The following is a 16,991-nucleotide window of genomic DNA, read 5'->3' as shown; positions in this document are numbered from 1 at the left end:
TAGCAGACTCCAGCTGGTTCCCATTTGGTGCTGAGCTCACATCTTTGGGTGGCGCTGGCGACTGAAGAGACATGTTTCAGATGCGTGTTTTGGAGCGAGTTTTCCTTCTCAGTGACTCACTCTAACAATAAACAGCCAGTTTCTCTGATGAGATTCAGTTTTGGCTTCCGCTAGTCTGTGCAGTCGATCCTGCACCCTGCGGGTTGAAATCTAGTGGAGTGTGGCAGTGTTTCACTTGCCATTTGTGAGTGTCTGGCACCACCACAGAGAGCAAGCCATGCATTACAACACTGACCTCAATCAGATGAGATCGGTGTACCACCCATTTCTCCTCCTGTCCTAATTTGTTTATTTACTCCCTCAAGTCCCTACAACTCAGCCTTCTCTCTTTTTTCTTTCTTTTTTGACTTTTCCCTCCAGCCTCCTCTCTGTCTTTCCTTCTTCGTACTCTACTCTGTGCTGAGCTCACGTGTTAAAGTAGCCAGCGGGATTAGTACAGGAAGTGGTGTGCTATTGTGTGAATGAACAAACACACTCCTCCACATGGTTGTTCCTCATGTAGAAGTCTGGACAGTGTGGCTGGACGACTGCCCACACCTTAGTCACTTCCACAAACATGCGCATACATACAAAAAGAGCCGTGGGTGTGTGACCTCGCTCCATGACCTCGCTGTGTGTTCTCAGGGAATCTGGCACTCAAGCCTGACACATTTGACTCCGTCATTGTCCGAATATAGACAAAAGCAGAGAGGAACAAATCATAAATGTATTAGCTAGTCCACCAGACAAGGAAAAGCTCCAGCATGCTGCACTGGCACATTTTTGTTTGACGTGGTAGCTAATGTAGTATCATCATATCATTAATATCAAGCTAGTTTGCTAGTTACATATATTAATACACATTAAGGGAATTGAAGAGGTATAATCATTATTCTCTTCTAATAAAGAAAAGGTTCTAATGTAGCACATCATGGCCTCGACCTGCATTAGCTTACTAATCAACTGGTCAGTGTTTTTGGCTAGGAGAGTTGATGTTTTGTTGCATAGCTGGCTGGCGTCTTCACTGTCAGTCGATATGTTTGTATTGCTCAGTTTCATCAGTGTGTCTGATTCTGAAAAGCTTATGTTACTTGATACTAGTTACTCAATTTCTCGCAAAGAGAAAAGACCCCCTCAACTTGGAATTCCTACTCGAAGTCTCCTTAACCCCAAGTTCAGCACGTGACGTCAAATCAACATGGCTGCTCGCAGCATCAAGTAGCCCTTTATGCTTAACTTTTTGAGTTATACTTTATATACTTGCTTTAGATCAATCAACATACAGACATATAAGCTAATTAAATCTGTAACATTGACTAAACAGTTCATTGTTTTGAGGAGGTAAATATAAATCACTCATAGTTAGCTGGCTAGATTTTTGCTAACAAAAAGCGAACATGCAGGCGTCCATGTTGTGTGGTTTGTTTTTTTTTTTCCCCAAACGACGTAGCTTGAATGCACGGAGGTTAAAAATGGCGTAATTCTGAGTTCTGACTTCCGAGTTAATGCAGAATTAATCCTGCTGGTAAAAGCTGTTCCAGTGTGTTTGTGTGTGTGTGTGTGTGTGTGTAATGCAGCCAGTGGGATTCAGAATCAGGCTGCATCAAGGTGCATTGCACCACTGTGAAACGCAAGTTTATACATACTGTACATACACAATGAAAAATCTGGTCTTGTGAAAATTAAAAAGGAGTAGGATTTTTTTTTCTTTACCTGGTTGATGAACCTACTTGTCTGCTGGGCAGCTACGATTAAAATACTAGAAGCCCTGACACGAGAGCTGCTGCTACTGATTTGTGCACTCCTGCGGAAGCCCCATCAGCACTATTTAAATCCACATTTGTGATCGAAGTGGGATGTGGATTTGTCTATATTTGCACTATTGGAGAACGTTTGCTGTAATTTCTTCTGCACAGAAATGTGGGTGTACACTGAAAGAGGCTGTGTATTTTCTGCTCACAGAGATGTCTTGAGGAATCAGTGTGGTGTAGCCTAGTTGAGAGCGTGAAAGGACACGAGCACAAACGCCACGCAGTGTGAATGGATGTTAATGGCAGCTCGAACATGAACGTCACCAATTTGCATTGACTGCATTTGACTGCATTGTTTTGGTAGTTTTTGTACTGTCTTGTGCTGTTTGCACATGTTTGTACTTTATGTAAATATATGTAGTCTTCTGTAGTTCTGTTTGTTTTATGTAGCACCTTGGTCCTGGAGGAACGTTGATGCGTTTCACTGTGTACTAACTAGCTGTATATGGCTGAAATGACAATAAAGCCACTTGACTTGACTTAGTGTGTGTTTTGTTTGTACTCTTACAGTGGATGAGTGGATTTTTCATTCAGAGGTTTATGTGGCTTTGGTGGGGATATTAACCTCAATCAGCATTCTTTACAAGAGACTGTTTGGATTATGTCATGTTTTATTATGCAGCACTTGAAATTACCAATGCAAATCAAGGGACAGTATGAATGGCCTAATTATAGTGCTTAAATAGAAAGTTGTTTAATCATAGAAGGCACAGAGAACGAACTACTAGCAGCTAAAATATCATGGATGAGATTGTAGTGACTTCGAATTGAACGAGATGATAAACTGCTGAATCAGTGCAACTTTATAATGTTTTGACTATAATTTATACCCCATTTGATTAGTAAGAGACATTTTCCCCCTCCAGTTCAGGGTTTCACACTATTAATGACATGACAAAAATGTAATCATTTTGACACAACCTTAACAAAATCCCACCCTATTAAGTTATGAATATTTGCCACCACACCAGCTTGAAATAATAACAATATTTTGTGTAGGAATTATAGCAAAAAATACTTATGCAAGCCTGTACACAATATGTTCAGGGGAGAAAAGTATAACTTATGACCTAGGCCTAGAGATGAACACTACTAATCTGAGTCTCGCTCTATTTATTTATTTATTTATTTATTTATTTATCCCTCCACAGTAAAAGGGAGCCTGAGAGTTTGGAGATGAATAAGCTGCGTCAGAGTTTGCGCAGAAAGAAGCCAACCTACGTGCCCGAGGCCAGCCGACCACACCAGTGGCAGGCCGACGAAGAAGCCGTGCGCAAGGGCAAATGCAGCTTCGCCGTAAGGGTAGGAAACTGAACCTACGTTATTTTTCAGCTGACAGACACAGATGTGTGCTGATGATCAGTGATAACACAATATTGTTATTGTTACTCCGCCTAAGCTTCCCAAACTGGTCCACTAGAGGAGAGAAAGTGTGGTGTAGGATAGTCTGATCAGAATCAGGACAGGAGAGCGATAATTTAATGGGCATGTCCATGAGGCTAAATGGGCTTCCATTGAAATAGGTCAGATATAGTCTGTGCGGTAAAAGCTTTAAAAGTCAATAACATGCTTGCAGTGCTTGGAGAAGGGCCAAAACCTCGACACGTCCAAAACCTCGACACGTCCAGCTTTGTGCAAACACCCACTGTAGTAATAATAGTTTAATATAATAAAATAGTAATCATGTTTATATATAAGACGTGTGCCAATATTTAGGACACAGGCTGACACTTGAACTTGGTATATTTAAAACAGAAAAAAATATATATTTCAAAATAGAAGCTGAGCTCCTGTGCCATTAATGAAGGTCTCGTTGCAGAGAGATAAACATAATTAAATTCAGCCTCATTTTCATTGGTAGCCCGAGGCTTCCCGAGTCTCAGGGAGACAGAGATGTAATTCTCTAATGGTCCCTCTCCTCAGTGCTCACATCATCCCATAACATAAAACAGACCTTTTTGAAATTAATTGCGCCACCACAAAGATGCTTTGTTTCTGTCTCAGGTTATACAGAATGTTCTGCTTGAATCTGCTGTTTATACATTAGTGTGTGGATTTTATTGTCCTTAGTTAGGACTGCTCGGTATATTATTTGGTAATTGTTATTGGAGAAGACTAAAATATACAAACATCTCACAAAATGAAGTTATGAAATATCTCGAGTGTAGGAGAAGTCTAGACCACAGCTGAAACTCTACTAACTTCCTCCTTGTTGTTTTCCACCACTTCCTGTCCTGTCTGACTCCTTCATTCACTCATATCCAAAAACTAACTGGGAATGGCCAAGTGTGAACACAAGCCAGAGTTGAAATCCTGGGAACATTGACCAGGAAGAGCTCAAGTACAGTTCACGAGGGATGATGTGAATAAGAGCTGAGACATTACTGAGACAGATGTGCTGTGACACCTTTAAAGACAGATCTGTGTAATACTTTATTTATTAAATCTAGTAGTGTGACAACAGGAGGAAAAACCCAAAGTCTAAGAAACAGAATAAGAGAAGAAATGTCTGTAAATTGGTTGTTGGCCATCATGTATTTCTGAATTTATTCAGTCATTTATAATTAATTCAGAAGCAGATGCAGTTTTTATTGCTGCAGTCTGTAATGGAAATGAACTTCACTGGAATTTTCTCCTTTTGTTTTACACAATGCGTCTAACATTTGAAGGTGTAAAATATTGTTGGCTGCATAAATATTCAACCTCCTCGAACCATGCTTGGTAGAACCACTTTTGACTGCAGTTACAGCTGCAGGTCTTCCATGTCTCTATCAGCTTTGCACATCTGGATCCTGATATTTTTGCTTATTCTGCTCCACCTCAGATTGTCAGATTGGATTGAAGCCATTTTCGAGTCTTGCCACAGATTCTCGATCAGATTGAGGTCTGGTCTTTGTTTGAGCCATTCCAGCTCATTCAGGTTCTTGGTTGTGAACCACTCCAGTACAGCTTTGGCAGTATGCTCAGGGTTGTTGTCCTGCTGGAAAGTGAACATCTGCTCCAGTCTTCAAGTTTCTTGCAGACTGAAACAGGTTTTCTTCTCCCTGTATTTGGCTCCATCCATCCTGCTTTCAATCCTGACTAGCTTCCCAGCCCCCTGCTGATGAAAAGCATCTCCACAACATCTCTACTACAGCCACCATGCTTCAGTATTGGGTTTTCACCGAAATGTGCCAAGGCAGATCTGCCAACCTGCATGAATTTTGCACAGGAGCGCCACATTTTATGATCAATACGAAATAAAATCTATCAGTGAATGTTTGACTTGGCTAACATTAGCTAACAAGTACACAGTTACCTAATTTATTAGGGATTCCTCCAACACTTTGTGATTGAAAATGGGCAAAATTGGCACCTGTTTGGCGTTAATGAAACTAGAAAACCTGTACCTGTTGCGTCCATCTGTCCAGATCTGTTGTCAAGCATTTATATAGCAGGTGATAAACAGAATACAGCGAATTGATACTGAATGTCTCGCGCTCTCTCATGCTCGTTCTCTCCTCTGCAGTATCTGGGTTTGGTGGAGGTGGAGGAGTCCAGAGGGATGCATGTGTGTGAGGAGGCTGTGAAGAAACTGAAAGTGGTGAGTGTTTCCTCCCTCTTCCTTTTCCACGATCAGCATCACTCTAGATTGCAGATGACAACTGGTTATGATTTGAGACTGCTAGTATTCGATCTTGAAACCTTACTCAAATAAATGAAATAAGGTGAAATTTATATGGCAGGTTCTCAAGGTCGTCTTTTTTTTTTTTTTTTTTTGGCTAGTCCTTACATAGTTGGAGCTACAGCTATGATGCAGGTTTCAAAAGTCCAAATACTTTCCTAAAATAAATCAAAACAGTGGAAAATCTGATCAAATTCAAGGTTTCTGGGCAACTGTAGTTGTGTGATAGCACACTATCTAAGCACACTTTGTTTTTGTTTTGAGGAGATGGTTGATGTGATGGTTGCAGAAAGTTCCCTTGATCATGTAACATTTCTGCCTGAACATACTGAAAACAGATTCCATGAAGACACATGTTTTGGTTTAGATTTATATTTAGATTTGAGTCTCTAGATTATTAGGCACTAGATAGGTGCATCTAATAATCTAATAACTCAGGGAATGTTTACATTAAGTGTACATTATGATGAGCATTGTTCTCAGTCTATGTGTGTGTCTGCCAAAGTCGATTGTGTGGTCTCTTTTGTGTTTCCGTCCCCCAGTCCTTTTGTCTTCGGTATCCCAGTAGAGTTCTCCAGCTGGTTCTAGCTGTTCACTCCCCTTCTCAGTGTCCTGACTAGAGAAGGAACAGGGAGGAAAAACTGTTTGCTGATTATCTTAGGCTTTGCTTAGCTTCATGTTATAATTTCCTTTCTCGCTGATGCTGCCATAGCAGATTTGAAAGCTGGCTGGAATTCCACCAGGTCCTTCTTCTTCCCTATCTGTGTCCTCCGTGATCCTCATTTGCACTCTGATTTACATAGCATTTCTCTTTCTCCTTCTACAGAGCTACTGCTGCCCCATACTGGCCTCACGAGGTCTTGCGTTCTTCTTTTTAACATTCTCATCACTTCATTTCAGCTCAGCATCTGTGTGATGACCTCATTAATCAAAACTGGAGTCCATAGGCTACATTCATTTTTGTTTTCTCCATGAAGGATGCATAAACACAGTTGTACACAGCGCAACCAGAAATAACTGCTATGGTGAGGTCAAGGAACCAAAAGTCTAATGCTGTTCTGTTGATTTTCCTCTCAGAGTGGAAAAAAGACGGTAAAAGCCATGCTGTGGGTCTCGGCTGATGGTCTGAGAGTGGTGGATGACAAAACCAAGGTAAGCACATCATTGTCCTTGGGCCTATTGAAATCTATGCAAAAACAGGAAATCGACAAGCAAACAGGGACCTTTTGAAAACGGATCAGTTGAATGGTACTTGCTGACAGTGTTATGTCTTGGCCTTAGCTTACAGACTAGCCTTTGAACAAGAGGGAAACTGCAGAAAAAAGCACAGCAGGGGAAGTTGGCTGCTCCCCAAAAGCCAAATCCCATGACTAACTTTACTTTATGACCAGCTACTGAAGCCATCAGTGAAACCACACATGGTCACTGATGGGATATAAGGGATTTCTGAGCACAACAGTGTCATGTTTTATAATCGTCATGAGAAAACTGTAGCCCCTGCAACAGAGAACTTAATAAATTTAAATTCAAATTACACACACAAACACAATTTTGTCATAATATCTAATCCTAACGCCTACTCCTAAATCTAACCATAACCTCGGAGACCAGTGTTAACGCTTTTTAGTTTTTGGTTGGTTTTTTGTTTTTTTAAAAAAAAAAAAGCAGTTTGTATGTGTGTGACATACAGAAACATATCTGACACAAAGTTTTGCCTTTGTGGGGACATTTGGTCCCCCACCAGGATATAAAAACACACCCCCCCCCCATACACACACACACACACACACACACACACACACACACACACACACACACACACACACACACACACACAAAAACAGTACTGAAAAGGTAAACAGGGGGCCTCACTACATTGAGTACAGTCGTCCTGTTCTCTTCCAGGCTGTGAAAAGGGAGTGGAAGACACAAAGAACCCTCTTTTTTGTTCCCTGTAAACCCTCCCCCAACACAACCAGCCGTCCATCGCCTCCCTCCTTCTCTCTCTCCCTTTCTCCCTGCCCTTCTGCTAATCCCTCTGCTTTGCTATGAGTCAGCGCAGAGACGTAATCCCCTTTTACCACTGTCCATATGGCTCCAGAGCATCCTGCTGCTTACACTCTGAACTTGGGCAAGCATGTCTGGGGTCCCGCCCTGACATTTAACAAGCCCCGTGGCCTCCTCTTTTCCCAGAAGTGTGAAGTGAGTCAGCAGCCCCTCCTCCTTCCTGACCGCTCCTGTCTTCCGGCTTTTTCTCCCCAGAACACAATTGGCCATTGAGCTGCCTCTCAGAGCTGGCCCACTCCAGCCATTAAAGAAGCTTGAGATGAATGGGCTCCTCACCTGACACACACACACTGTGAGAATCTACCACTTCTGCCCTCTCCAGCTTATTTGCTATGCATTGCATTGCCTTTAAACAGTATCTTTAATAGTGTTAATGTGATCCCTTTTGTCCTGGCCATTCTGGGAATTTTACTTTGAATGAGATCAAGGTCTGTGTTACCAGAAGAAAGAGAGCTGGTTGAGAGTGAGTAATCAGAGCAGTGAACATCCATCTTATCTCCAGACTCTCAAAACTCAGTTTTAAGCAGTAGCTGTAGACCCTGGTGAATAAGAGGACAGCAAGTGTGTGTGTGGCTCAGTGCTCAGTGCTCGCAGAATTGAAGTGCTCTCAGGAGCGACAGTTTTTCTGCGTGCTTGCTTTACTGTTCGCAAATACCTTTGTGTGCGCGTAATTCACGGCACCTCGTGCTCGCTAGTAACGCTCACTGATACGCCCCTCACACGCTCAAGTCATCCATCCTCACGCTTTATTAAAGCTACTGTTTAAATACCGCAATTAAATTCCATATTTAAAAATAGTCATATATTAAATCCATATTTGCAGTGAGAGCAGATGGTTACAAAATGATAAAACACACTAGAGACCTAGAGATGATGGAGAAAATGGAAATGCTGTAATTTCTGCTGTAGTTGATGCTGCATGTAATTCCATCACATGTCGTTTCACATGTAGGACCTCATCGTTGATCAGACCATTGAGAAGGTGTCTTTCTGTGCACCGGACCGCAACTACGACAAAGCCTTCTCTTATATCTGCCGGGATGGAACCACTCGCCGCTGGATGTGCCACTGCTTCATGGCTCTGAAGGACTCGGTGAGAGCGACTTGCATTTTACACTCGATTCCATTAAAGCGGGAATGAGAGAAGGACTGTGCCGCAGTTCTCTCCACTGGAACAGCTGCCTGCAGCATCCTGGTGTACTTGAGGCACTTGAGGAAATGAGTTATGATGTTAGAGTGCGATTTGACTGTCACGAGGACTATCTTTGTGTACGAGTCTGCAATCATTCTCTTGAACCCTGCATAGAATTAGTGCTAATCTAAAATACTTGTCTCTAATGTTTGAAGGTTTTCTCTAAAGTCATTTTAAAATGTCTTTTTAAGAAGATTGGAATAGATATGGAAATAAGTGTGTTCTTCATTTACTAGTGTTACTATCTATCTATCTATATATATATAGATATATATATATATATATATATTATCCAGCTAATAAAGTCCTTCAGCAGCATCCGAATATATATATATATATATATATATATATATTCGGATGCTGCTGAAGGACTTTATTAGCTGGATAATGCTTGATGAACTAGGATCGGAAGGCTGCAGTACATTTCCATGAATACAGTTAAATGTCCAGGCTGTGCTGTTTCCAGTTCTTTGCCTAATAGGCAAAAATATTTGATATTGCTAACAAAGTTTTGTCCATGGCAGGGTGAGCGTCTGAGTCACGCAGTAGGATGTGCATTTGCTGCATGTCTGGAGCGAAAGCAGCGACGGGAGAAGGAGTGCGGTGTCACAGCTTCGTTTGATGCCACTCGCACGTCGTTTGTCCGCGAAGGCTCATTCCGCATCTCCTCGGCCAGTCAACAGGGCGAGAGGGAGGACATCATGAAGCAGCTGCAGGACAAAAAGAAAGGTCACTAAACTAATACCTACTGCAGACTCCAGTCTTTTACAAAAAAAAAAAAACAACACATAAGATTACAAAGTGCACGAACAACTCTAATGAGACGATTAACGCTGTTGCAAAATTGCAATTTTGAAGAAATAATTAACAGTAATCAAAAATGCTAAAATTTTATCCAGAAGCAGGCTGAACAACTTGCACATCTTGTAGATAGGACAAGACAATAGAAAGAAAAACATGAAATAATATAGAAATAAAGAAATATTATTCAGATTTGTAAGATTTCACATAGTATTTTAATATAAACTGCAGTTTTTTATAAATAATCTGAATGTCGTGTCCTCTATGCAGAAGTGTGCGCCATCCCTGCAGTGCCTCCAGGTAACGCCTCTCCGCCAGAAGGCGCAGCCACACAGGTAGAGCGAGCCGAGGCAGGCGGGCCGCATGTCATCCCACGCCGTCACGCGCCCCTCGAGCAGCTTGTGCGCCAGGGCTCGTTTCGTGGTTTCCCTGCGCTCAGCCAGAAAAACTCGCCTTTTAAACGCCAGCTGTCTCTGCGCCTGAATGAGCTGCCATCCACTCTGCAGCGCAAAACTGACTTCCAGAGCAAGAACCCAGGTCAGTGATACATACACGACAGACAATTATACTAGTAATTTAGTAATTTATAGTTATATATTCTTGTTCTACTAGTACTATAGTAATTGTATTCAATAATAAGAAGAGGTCAAAGTTGCTATGATCCTGACTGAGAACTAAGCAGAACCTTTAACCTAATATAATTTAGATTTTTTTTTTTTGTCATTAAAATCTTAACACTCAGTATATAAGACACTACAGTTTAGCAATAAGAACTGCACATATAGTGAAAGAAACATTTCACATTAATCCTCCTACATGTTAGTGCCGTGGTATTTAATAGATCTACAATTTTTTTACAGTGTATTTATAGAAAGCTGCGGTGGCTTCGCTGGTGTGACCCTGCTGGCTCTCTCGCTGTGTTTCCCTGCAGTTACATGTATTTTCACAGAAACTATATCTCTAGAGGATCTTAGAGAGAGAGAGCGAGAGAGAGAGAAATAGGCAGCCCTTTCTGTTCTCTGCTTTAATCCCTCAGGTCAGATTTGACACTGATAAGAGAATTATGGATGGTGTGCTATTTGTAGCATCAAGACAGGTCAAGGATTTCCTAAGTTTGTTGTTTCAGTGGCATAAGGACTCGGAGTTGAATTCAGTGGTGGCTTATTACTGTAATTTCCACGTCCATTATGGTCCTGAGTGTAATTTGCTGTATGGGGAGATGCTAATGGGGGAAGGAGCAATGTTTTACATGACCTCTAGAATGTACTACACTTCTTAAAGTGCTATAGGGTTTATCAAGGCTTAAATAATTGTACATATGCTCACTACATGTTCAGTAGTGTGATAAAGAAGCAGGACATTCCATATCGACACTAAAAAAAAAAAAAGTTCAATTTAAACACCCAGCCATGCGTCCCAGACCAATTCCACAAGCTCCATTAGACACAGATTATTTTATTACAGTCTGGCATGAAAGCGCTCTATGTGGTCCCTGTGCATGACGTTTGCTTTGTGTAATTGACCCAGTCCATTGATCCTCTCCCCCAGTTCCTGAGATGGACCTGTCCGTGGCTGCTGAAGCAGACAGCATCAATGCGCTGTGCAGCCAAATCAACAGTTCATTCACCAAACCCTCAGAGGACCTCAGTGGCCAAGCCGCCAGCAATGGCATGCCAGCATGCAGCGTTCCTCCTGCCATCCCTCCTCCACCTGTGCCTCAAGGTAAAGGTAAAACACGTAATCTCAGCAGTGCAGTAGGTTAATTAAACACACAGACAGGCAAGCTGAAGTGAGGCAAATGTTCAAAACCAGAAAATTGGTGTAACCTTGGCTCGAAATGGATGCGAGATGTAATACGTAATCAAGGGCTAAGACAGGATCAGTTGTTGATACAGAAACTGGAACTGGATCAGGTACAAAGATTAAAACTCTAATTAGAGCTGAGATTAGAACAGAATCATGAACTGAGACTGAGTTTGGAATCTGATCTGAGACTGAGCCAGCATGTAGGACAGGCAGAAACTGGAATTGGCTATGACAGAATCAGGGGCTGGAACAGTGCCTGGAGCGATTACTCCACCTGGGTCCAGGGGAGGGGCCAGTGTGGGAATGAGCCCGAGACTGAGCCAGTGGCTGACGTGGGAGTCGAAGTGGCAACAGAGAGTGACCTGGGTAGAAACATTGCACAGGATCTGAAATTCCATTGTAATTGCTTGCGAAATAAGGCACGTCATTAAGAAATATGGTAGAAGAAGCAAAGCACAAACTCAGGACCTGCAGAGACAGGAATGTCTGATTGGTTATAAACCCAAGCTTAAGGATGGCAAATGACTGAAACTATTGTTACATACTACAGGATGGTTCAGTGACATAAACTAAAAGTGTTTCTTGCCCAATTAAAATAAGTATTTATATTCAGGTTATTTTATCAAGAGTTCTTAATTTTGCGTTTTGCAGTTACCAGCTCGTGGGTCCAGGCGGAGCCCCCTGTTGAGTCTCCACCTTCAACCGGCCACAGGCGCACCCCATCGGAAGCTGAACGTTGGCTGGAGGAAGTCTCCAAGGCAGTGAAAGCCCAGCAGCAGACTCCACCCACCCTGCCACCACCACCTACCCAACAGCCCCCACCAGTACCCACTGTACCCATAGCTCCAGGCTCTCTGCCAACATCCATGCAGCCCTTCCCTATGGCTTTTGACACCACTCCAGCGCCTGTGGGCATGTACAGCCAGCCGCCGCTGCAACCGGCCTATGTGCCTATGCAGCCCTACATGCCTGCCATGGCTAACAGCATGACGTACCCCAATGCCAGCATGCCTGTGGTGGGTATCACACCCTCGCAGATGGTGGCAAATGTCTTCTGCAGCGCCACTGGTTCCACAGGCGGAGGCACTATGGGGGCGAAGACTGGCACACTTGGTGGCGGTCCTTCTGCTTTTCCCAGCCTGGCCGGGGGCTTTGCTAGTGCTACATTCAGCAACCAAACAGCCTCCCATGGGCTTGCACAAAACTCACTCTCCTCCACCACCACTGTTGCTTCCAGCAGCGTTACACAGAATGGCACCATGACAAGTGGGAGTGGTAGTACCAACAACTGGCCAATGGAGAGTCTGCAGCAGTCCAATCTCCCAGCCGATGCCCAGGAAGCAGAGCGCTTTGAGGCCAAGTGGGCAGCTCTGGAGTCCAAATCACAGCCCAAGGCACCCAATCCTTTCTCCAACGATTTACAAAAGACCTTTGAAATTGAGCTATAATTGCACCCATATGGGCACCAATATAGACCCTGAAATGAGAAATGAAATCCCACATCCTCTTGCTTTTGGCTTCTTTTTGTTCTCCTCTTTTGTTCCTCTAACATTTGCACCTGCTCTTCACGATCAGTCCTACTCCGTAGGCAACTGTCCAATTTGCGTTTCCAAATGCAGGCATAAAACTCTTGATCTGGGAACATGACAGTATCCTAGAACCCAACAAACGTAGTCACTTAATTTGAAAGAATGGAAAGACTTCTGGGTTTGAGGTTGCTGTTGCTGCAATGACCCCGTCAAGTGAATCACATGACCTTCGACAAAACTCGCAAAGGGAGCAAATGACTGATTATGATGCGGCCAAAACGTTTATTTATTACTTCATTTGATTGTGAAAAAGATTTTAAATCTAATTTGTACTCATTGAATTTGTTGTTTCCCTGTATTTATTTTACATTAACCCTCTGTGGCAAAAGATCACATATAATTTGGGAGTATGGAGAAGCTATGACTCACTGGACAAGAACAGAGGCTGCATGATCGGAGACTTATTGATGGAACTGCTAGTAAATGAGAGTGTAAATAGCATGTTTTTTTCTCACCTCTTATTTATCACCCTGTTTGTGGATGCTAATTATTATTCAAGCCCTGTGAGTCACAGCTGAAGCATCATATCGGCACCTTGCCAGCAACACACGGACATCAAACTGAGAGGCTGATTATGCTGATAAATCCCTTAGCACAAAGAGCTACAGAGCTAATTTCAGATTGACATCAGGGCTCCGGCAATGTGGCAGGAGAAGAGTCTAAAAGCTATACGTAAGTGATGGCAAAACAGAGAAGGTAAAAATGAGCCTGTTTAGACTTGACCCTGATTCGAATAGCATGGCCTGGACAGCCTGTAGCTACAGGAAAGCCTGGCATTGTTGATGAGTCAGTTTGTTTGGATATTTTTCCACAGACAGTACGTACATGTGAAAATATGTGAAAGAGATCAAGCCAGTTAGTGCTAATAGGCTTAACACTAAAGGTGAATGAAATGTCATTTTTCCTATAATTGGATTTGGAGAGTTTTGGTTTGAAGACGGTGGCCAAAGAGGTAAAATGCAGACTGTACTCTATTGTAAAGTGAGGAAGAAAACGGCAAGGCCCTGATGTGAAAATGTACGTAGGAGTAATTTCTGAGGATAGACGAGATGATTAATGCTGGAGAGCAACGTTGTGATGGATTGAGTCGAAAAGATTGAGTTGTTTACAGAAAGCTTTGAAGGTGAAGGACTAGGCTTGGATTAGAAGTCCTGGAATCATGAAATCATGAACATCGTCATTTGATATGATGCCCACTTGTTCAAAATATATTCTTTTAATTCCGTTATCATAATAAGAACATACATATGTTTCCTGGCTTTTTAACTTTTTTTCATTTTGAACTCTTTAATCATCCTGGAGAATAAATAAACTAATAATCATATATCAAAGGCTAAAATATACTCAGCAATGTACATGCTCTGAACAGTAAGTATTTTCAACGCCAGTGCCGCTCTAGCCATTTATCTGTCCAGGGAATCCTTCATTCCAGTGCATCACACATTTTGTGTATTTTTTTATACTGATGCAGTCCTCACTCTGCAATAATGCTCCACGCTTTCTGGTAGTTTTGTTATTCTAAAATGATTTAAATGAACGCAGATCTCACCGTAGATCCGTGGTGTGTTCAGTAAGAACATGCTGAGTGATTGGATTTGATCTGACTCCAGCGTCTGGAGTTTCTCAGTGAGTAGGATAAAAGCTAGATATTCAAAGCCAGACTGCACACTGTGCTTTACAGAACACTGAACTTAATAATAATAATAATAATAATAATAATAATAATGTATACAAAGGACAGGCACAATATATTTACAAATTGATTCACTAAGACCACACAGTTTGCACATCACAAATTTGATCGATTTCCATCCAGTTTGTTGATCACCAACCACTAATATACAGGGTTAATAGAGCCAATGGGTCCTATTTCAATTTTCCCAAAGCGAATGTGTTTGTAATCTGGCCTAGCTGCAGGCCTTGCAGGGGAAATTTCCCTTCTAAATGAGCTTATCCGTGATCTGTGCTCTGTGTCTTTATGTTTAAAGATGCCGGGATGAATTGACACAGCTGATTACCCTGGGCTCTGGTCCATGCGTCCCCACAAAAATGTAGATCTCTTTTGAAAACAAGGAAACTAAATTACCTCATAAACTTGATTGTAAACTGTAATCTAGCGATAAAAAAAACAGTGGAGTTTATTTTTAATCTTTATTTACAGAGTTTTGTATTTAAACCTGCATATTTGTATTGTAATTACATTGTACAAAGACAAATAAATAATATAATATTAAGAGCCATTTGTCTGTCTCCTGTGTGTAATTATAGATAAACAGATGGATTCTGAGATCCATGGAATAAAAGAGGAAAATCAGTCCAAGATTATGGATCTTGCTGTATGGGAAAACCAGAGCAATTCCTAATTTTGAAGAGTAATGATAAGTAAGGAATAAAGCACACTGGGGTGTGTTGTTATGGGAAAATAATCAACTCTCTGGCTTTTCCTCTGATACCATTTACCAACAATTTTTAATGTATTATATGAATGACACATCATACTTTTAACCATTTATTACAGACTCTCTTTTTCTCTCTTGAAGTTAATAGAATATTAAATTAATGTCCTGAAGATGTGGCAGAAAACGTATTGACCGAAGTGCTGACACTGGAGACTCCTTCCATAAATTTTAAAGCTTACAGTTATTTTTCTTTGGGCAGTGGCACTTTATTTAACAATCATCCTGTCATTCATTTTCACCTGTTTATGTCTCGGGCAGAGTCGGAGACCAAACTGCTGTGGACAATCAGCCAGAACCGTCAGTGATTAATAATCAGAGTAAACCTGGAACAAGGGTACATACCGTTAAAACCGCAACTGGGCACAAATGCATTCATGACTAATCTGTCTTGATGCTGTGATGGAGTGTTTCTTTATGTGGTATTTGTGGGAAGCTGAAGCAAAGTGTGGACAACAGTCATGTCACGGTTCTCTAGGAAAACCATAACACTGCGGCTGGATTGTTTCTTTTTTCTCTAATATTTTCCCCCTCAAATGCCGCTGCTTCAGTTCATCAGCTGATGAAGTGCTTCAGGAGTTGGACACAGGTCAGGCCCTGCATCCTTTACGTTGCTATAATAAGATCTACCTGACAAACTATCTGTTAATTAATGTTAATTAAGCCAGAACAAAAAGTCTAGTGTAAGCCTAATGGCAGCTAGCATGATCTTTGAACACACCATAGTTTACTACAACAGATGACGTACTGAATAACTGTGTGGTTCTGGTCATTTTTTTCACCCTACACGTCGAAGTCTTTTTTTATTGTCTCTCTGCTGGTTTATTTCATTTCATGAACTGTTTCATAGCTAAATCTGTCAGCTGTGTTCATCTTATTTTTATTAACCTGTAAGTTTCCTTTTTAGTTGGTCAGGTTGAGGAGAAATCAAGACTTTGGAATTGGTTCAACTGACTTTTTAACCAAAGATTTGCTGCTGTTATAAATGTTATTTATGTACTAAATATATTTGAGCGGTTTTACATCAATACTGCTTAAAATAACAAAACAAAACAAAAAAAACCAATAATTTGAAAAGTCATATCTACTTTGATTTCTGTGAATTTCCCTCTGGGATTAATAAAGTGACTGATTGATCGATCAATCGATCGATCTATTGATCTATCTATCCATATCTGTGGGTCAAATTGCTATTTATTTATGTAAATGTGTTTGCATGAACTCTCTATAAAGGGCCATTCTTATAGATCCTCCTCATAGGGTAGAATGTCACAGTAGAGGTCAGGTGTCAGGTTCGTCTATGGGCTAATGCAGTGGGCTAATCTGTGTTTTAGACAAGGAAGAACCCCAGTCTTTCCCTGATAGCAATTAAAAGCTGCAAGCTACAAGCCACCACACACACAAAGGAACTGTGATCTGAAGTTAGGCCGGTTTCCCACTGTACCCAGGTATATTATTTTAGTTATAAATACAATCCAAGAAACCATGGTGCTTTGTTTACAGTTTGGCTATGCCATGAATGCAGTCTGAAAAGGGAGGAGGGTGAAGAGGCGAGAGTTAGAGAGA

General features: G+C 41.6%; 1 protein-coding gene across 3 annotated transcripts in view; it reads left to right on the top strand.

Annotated features, from left to right (window-relative positions):
• The window catches only part of numbl (NUMB like endocytic adaptor protein), a 62,007-nt gene extending 46,798 nt beyond the window's left edge, over positions 1 to 15,209 (top strand). For 2 of the 3 annotated variants that reach the window (XM_053239846.1, XM_053239845.1), the window contains exons 2-9: positions 3,002 to 3,152; positions 5,359 to 5,433; positions 6,592 to 6,666; positions 8,534 to 8,674; positions 9,298 to 9,502; positions 9,845 to 10,111; positions 11,123 to 11,302; positions 12,032 to 15,209. In XM_053239846.1, the coding sequence (XP_053095821.1) occupies positions 3,027 to 3,152; positions 5,359 to 5,433; positions 6,592 to 6,666; positions 8,534 to 8,674; positions 9,298 to 9,502; positions 9,845 to 10,111; positions 11,123 to 11,302; positions 12,032 to 12,828 (1,866 nt within the window). In that variant the 5' untranslated portion in view covers positions 3,002 to 3,026 and the 3' untranslated portion in view covers positions 12,829 to 15,209. The remainder of the gene's footprint in view (positions 1 to 3,001; positions 3,153 to 5,358; positions 5,434 to 6,591; positions 6,667 to 8,533; positions 8,675 to 9,297; positions 9,503 to 9,844; positions 10,112 to 11,122; positions 11,303 to 12,031) is intronic. The other variant, XM_034310820.2, reaches the window with a different exon arrangement.
• The last annotated feature ends 1,782 nt before the right edge of the window (positions 15,210 to 16,991 follow it).

Source organism: Pangasianodon hypophthalmus, chromosome 14 (assembly GCF_027358585.1).
Source record: "Pangasianodon hypophthalmus isolate fPanHyp1 chromosome 14, fPanHyp1.pri, whole genome shotgun sequence".
NCBI classification, from domain to species: domain Eukaryota; kingdom Metazoa; phylum Chordata; class Actinopteri; order Siluriformes; family Pangasiidae; genus Pangasianodon; species Pangasianodon hypophthalmus.
Note: the sequence above shows the minus strand (reverse complement) of the source record. Positions and strands in the feature narration are given on the sequence as shown.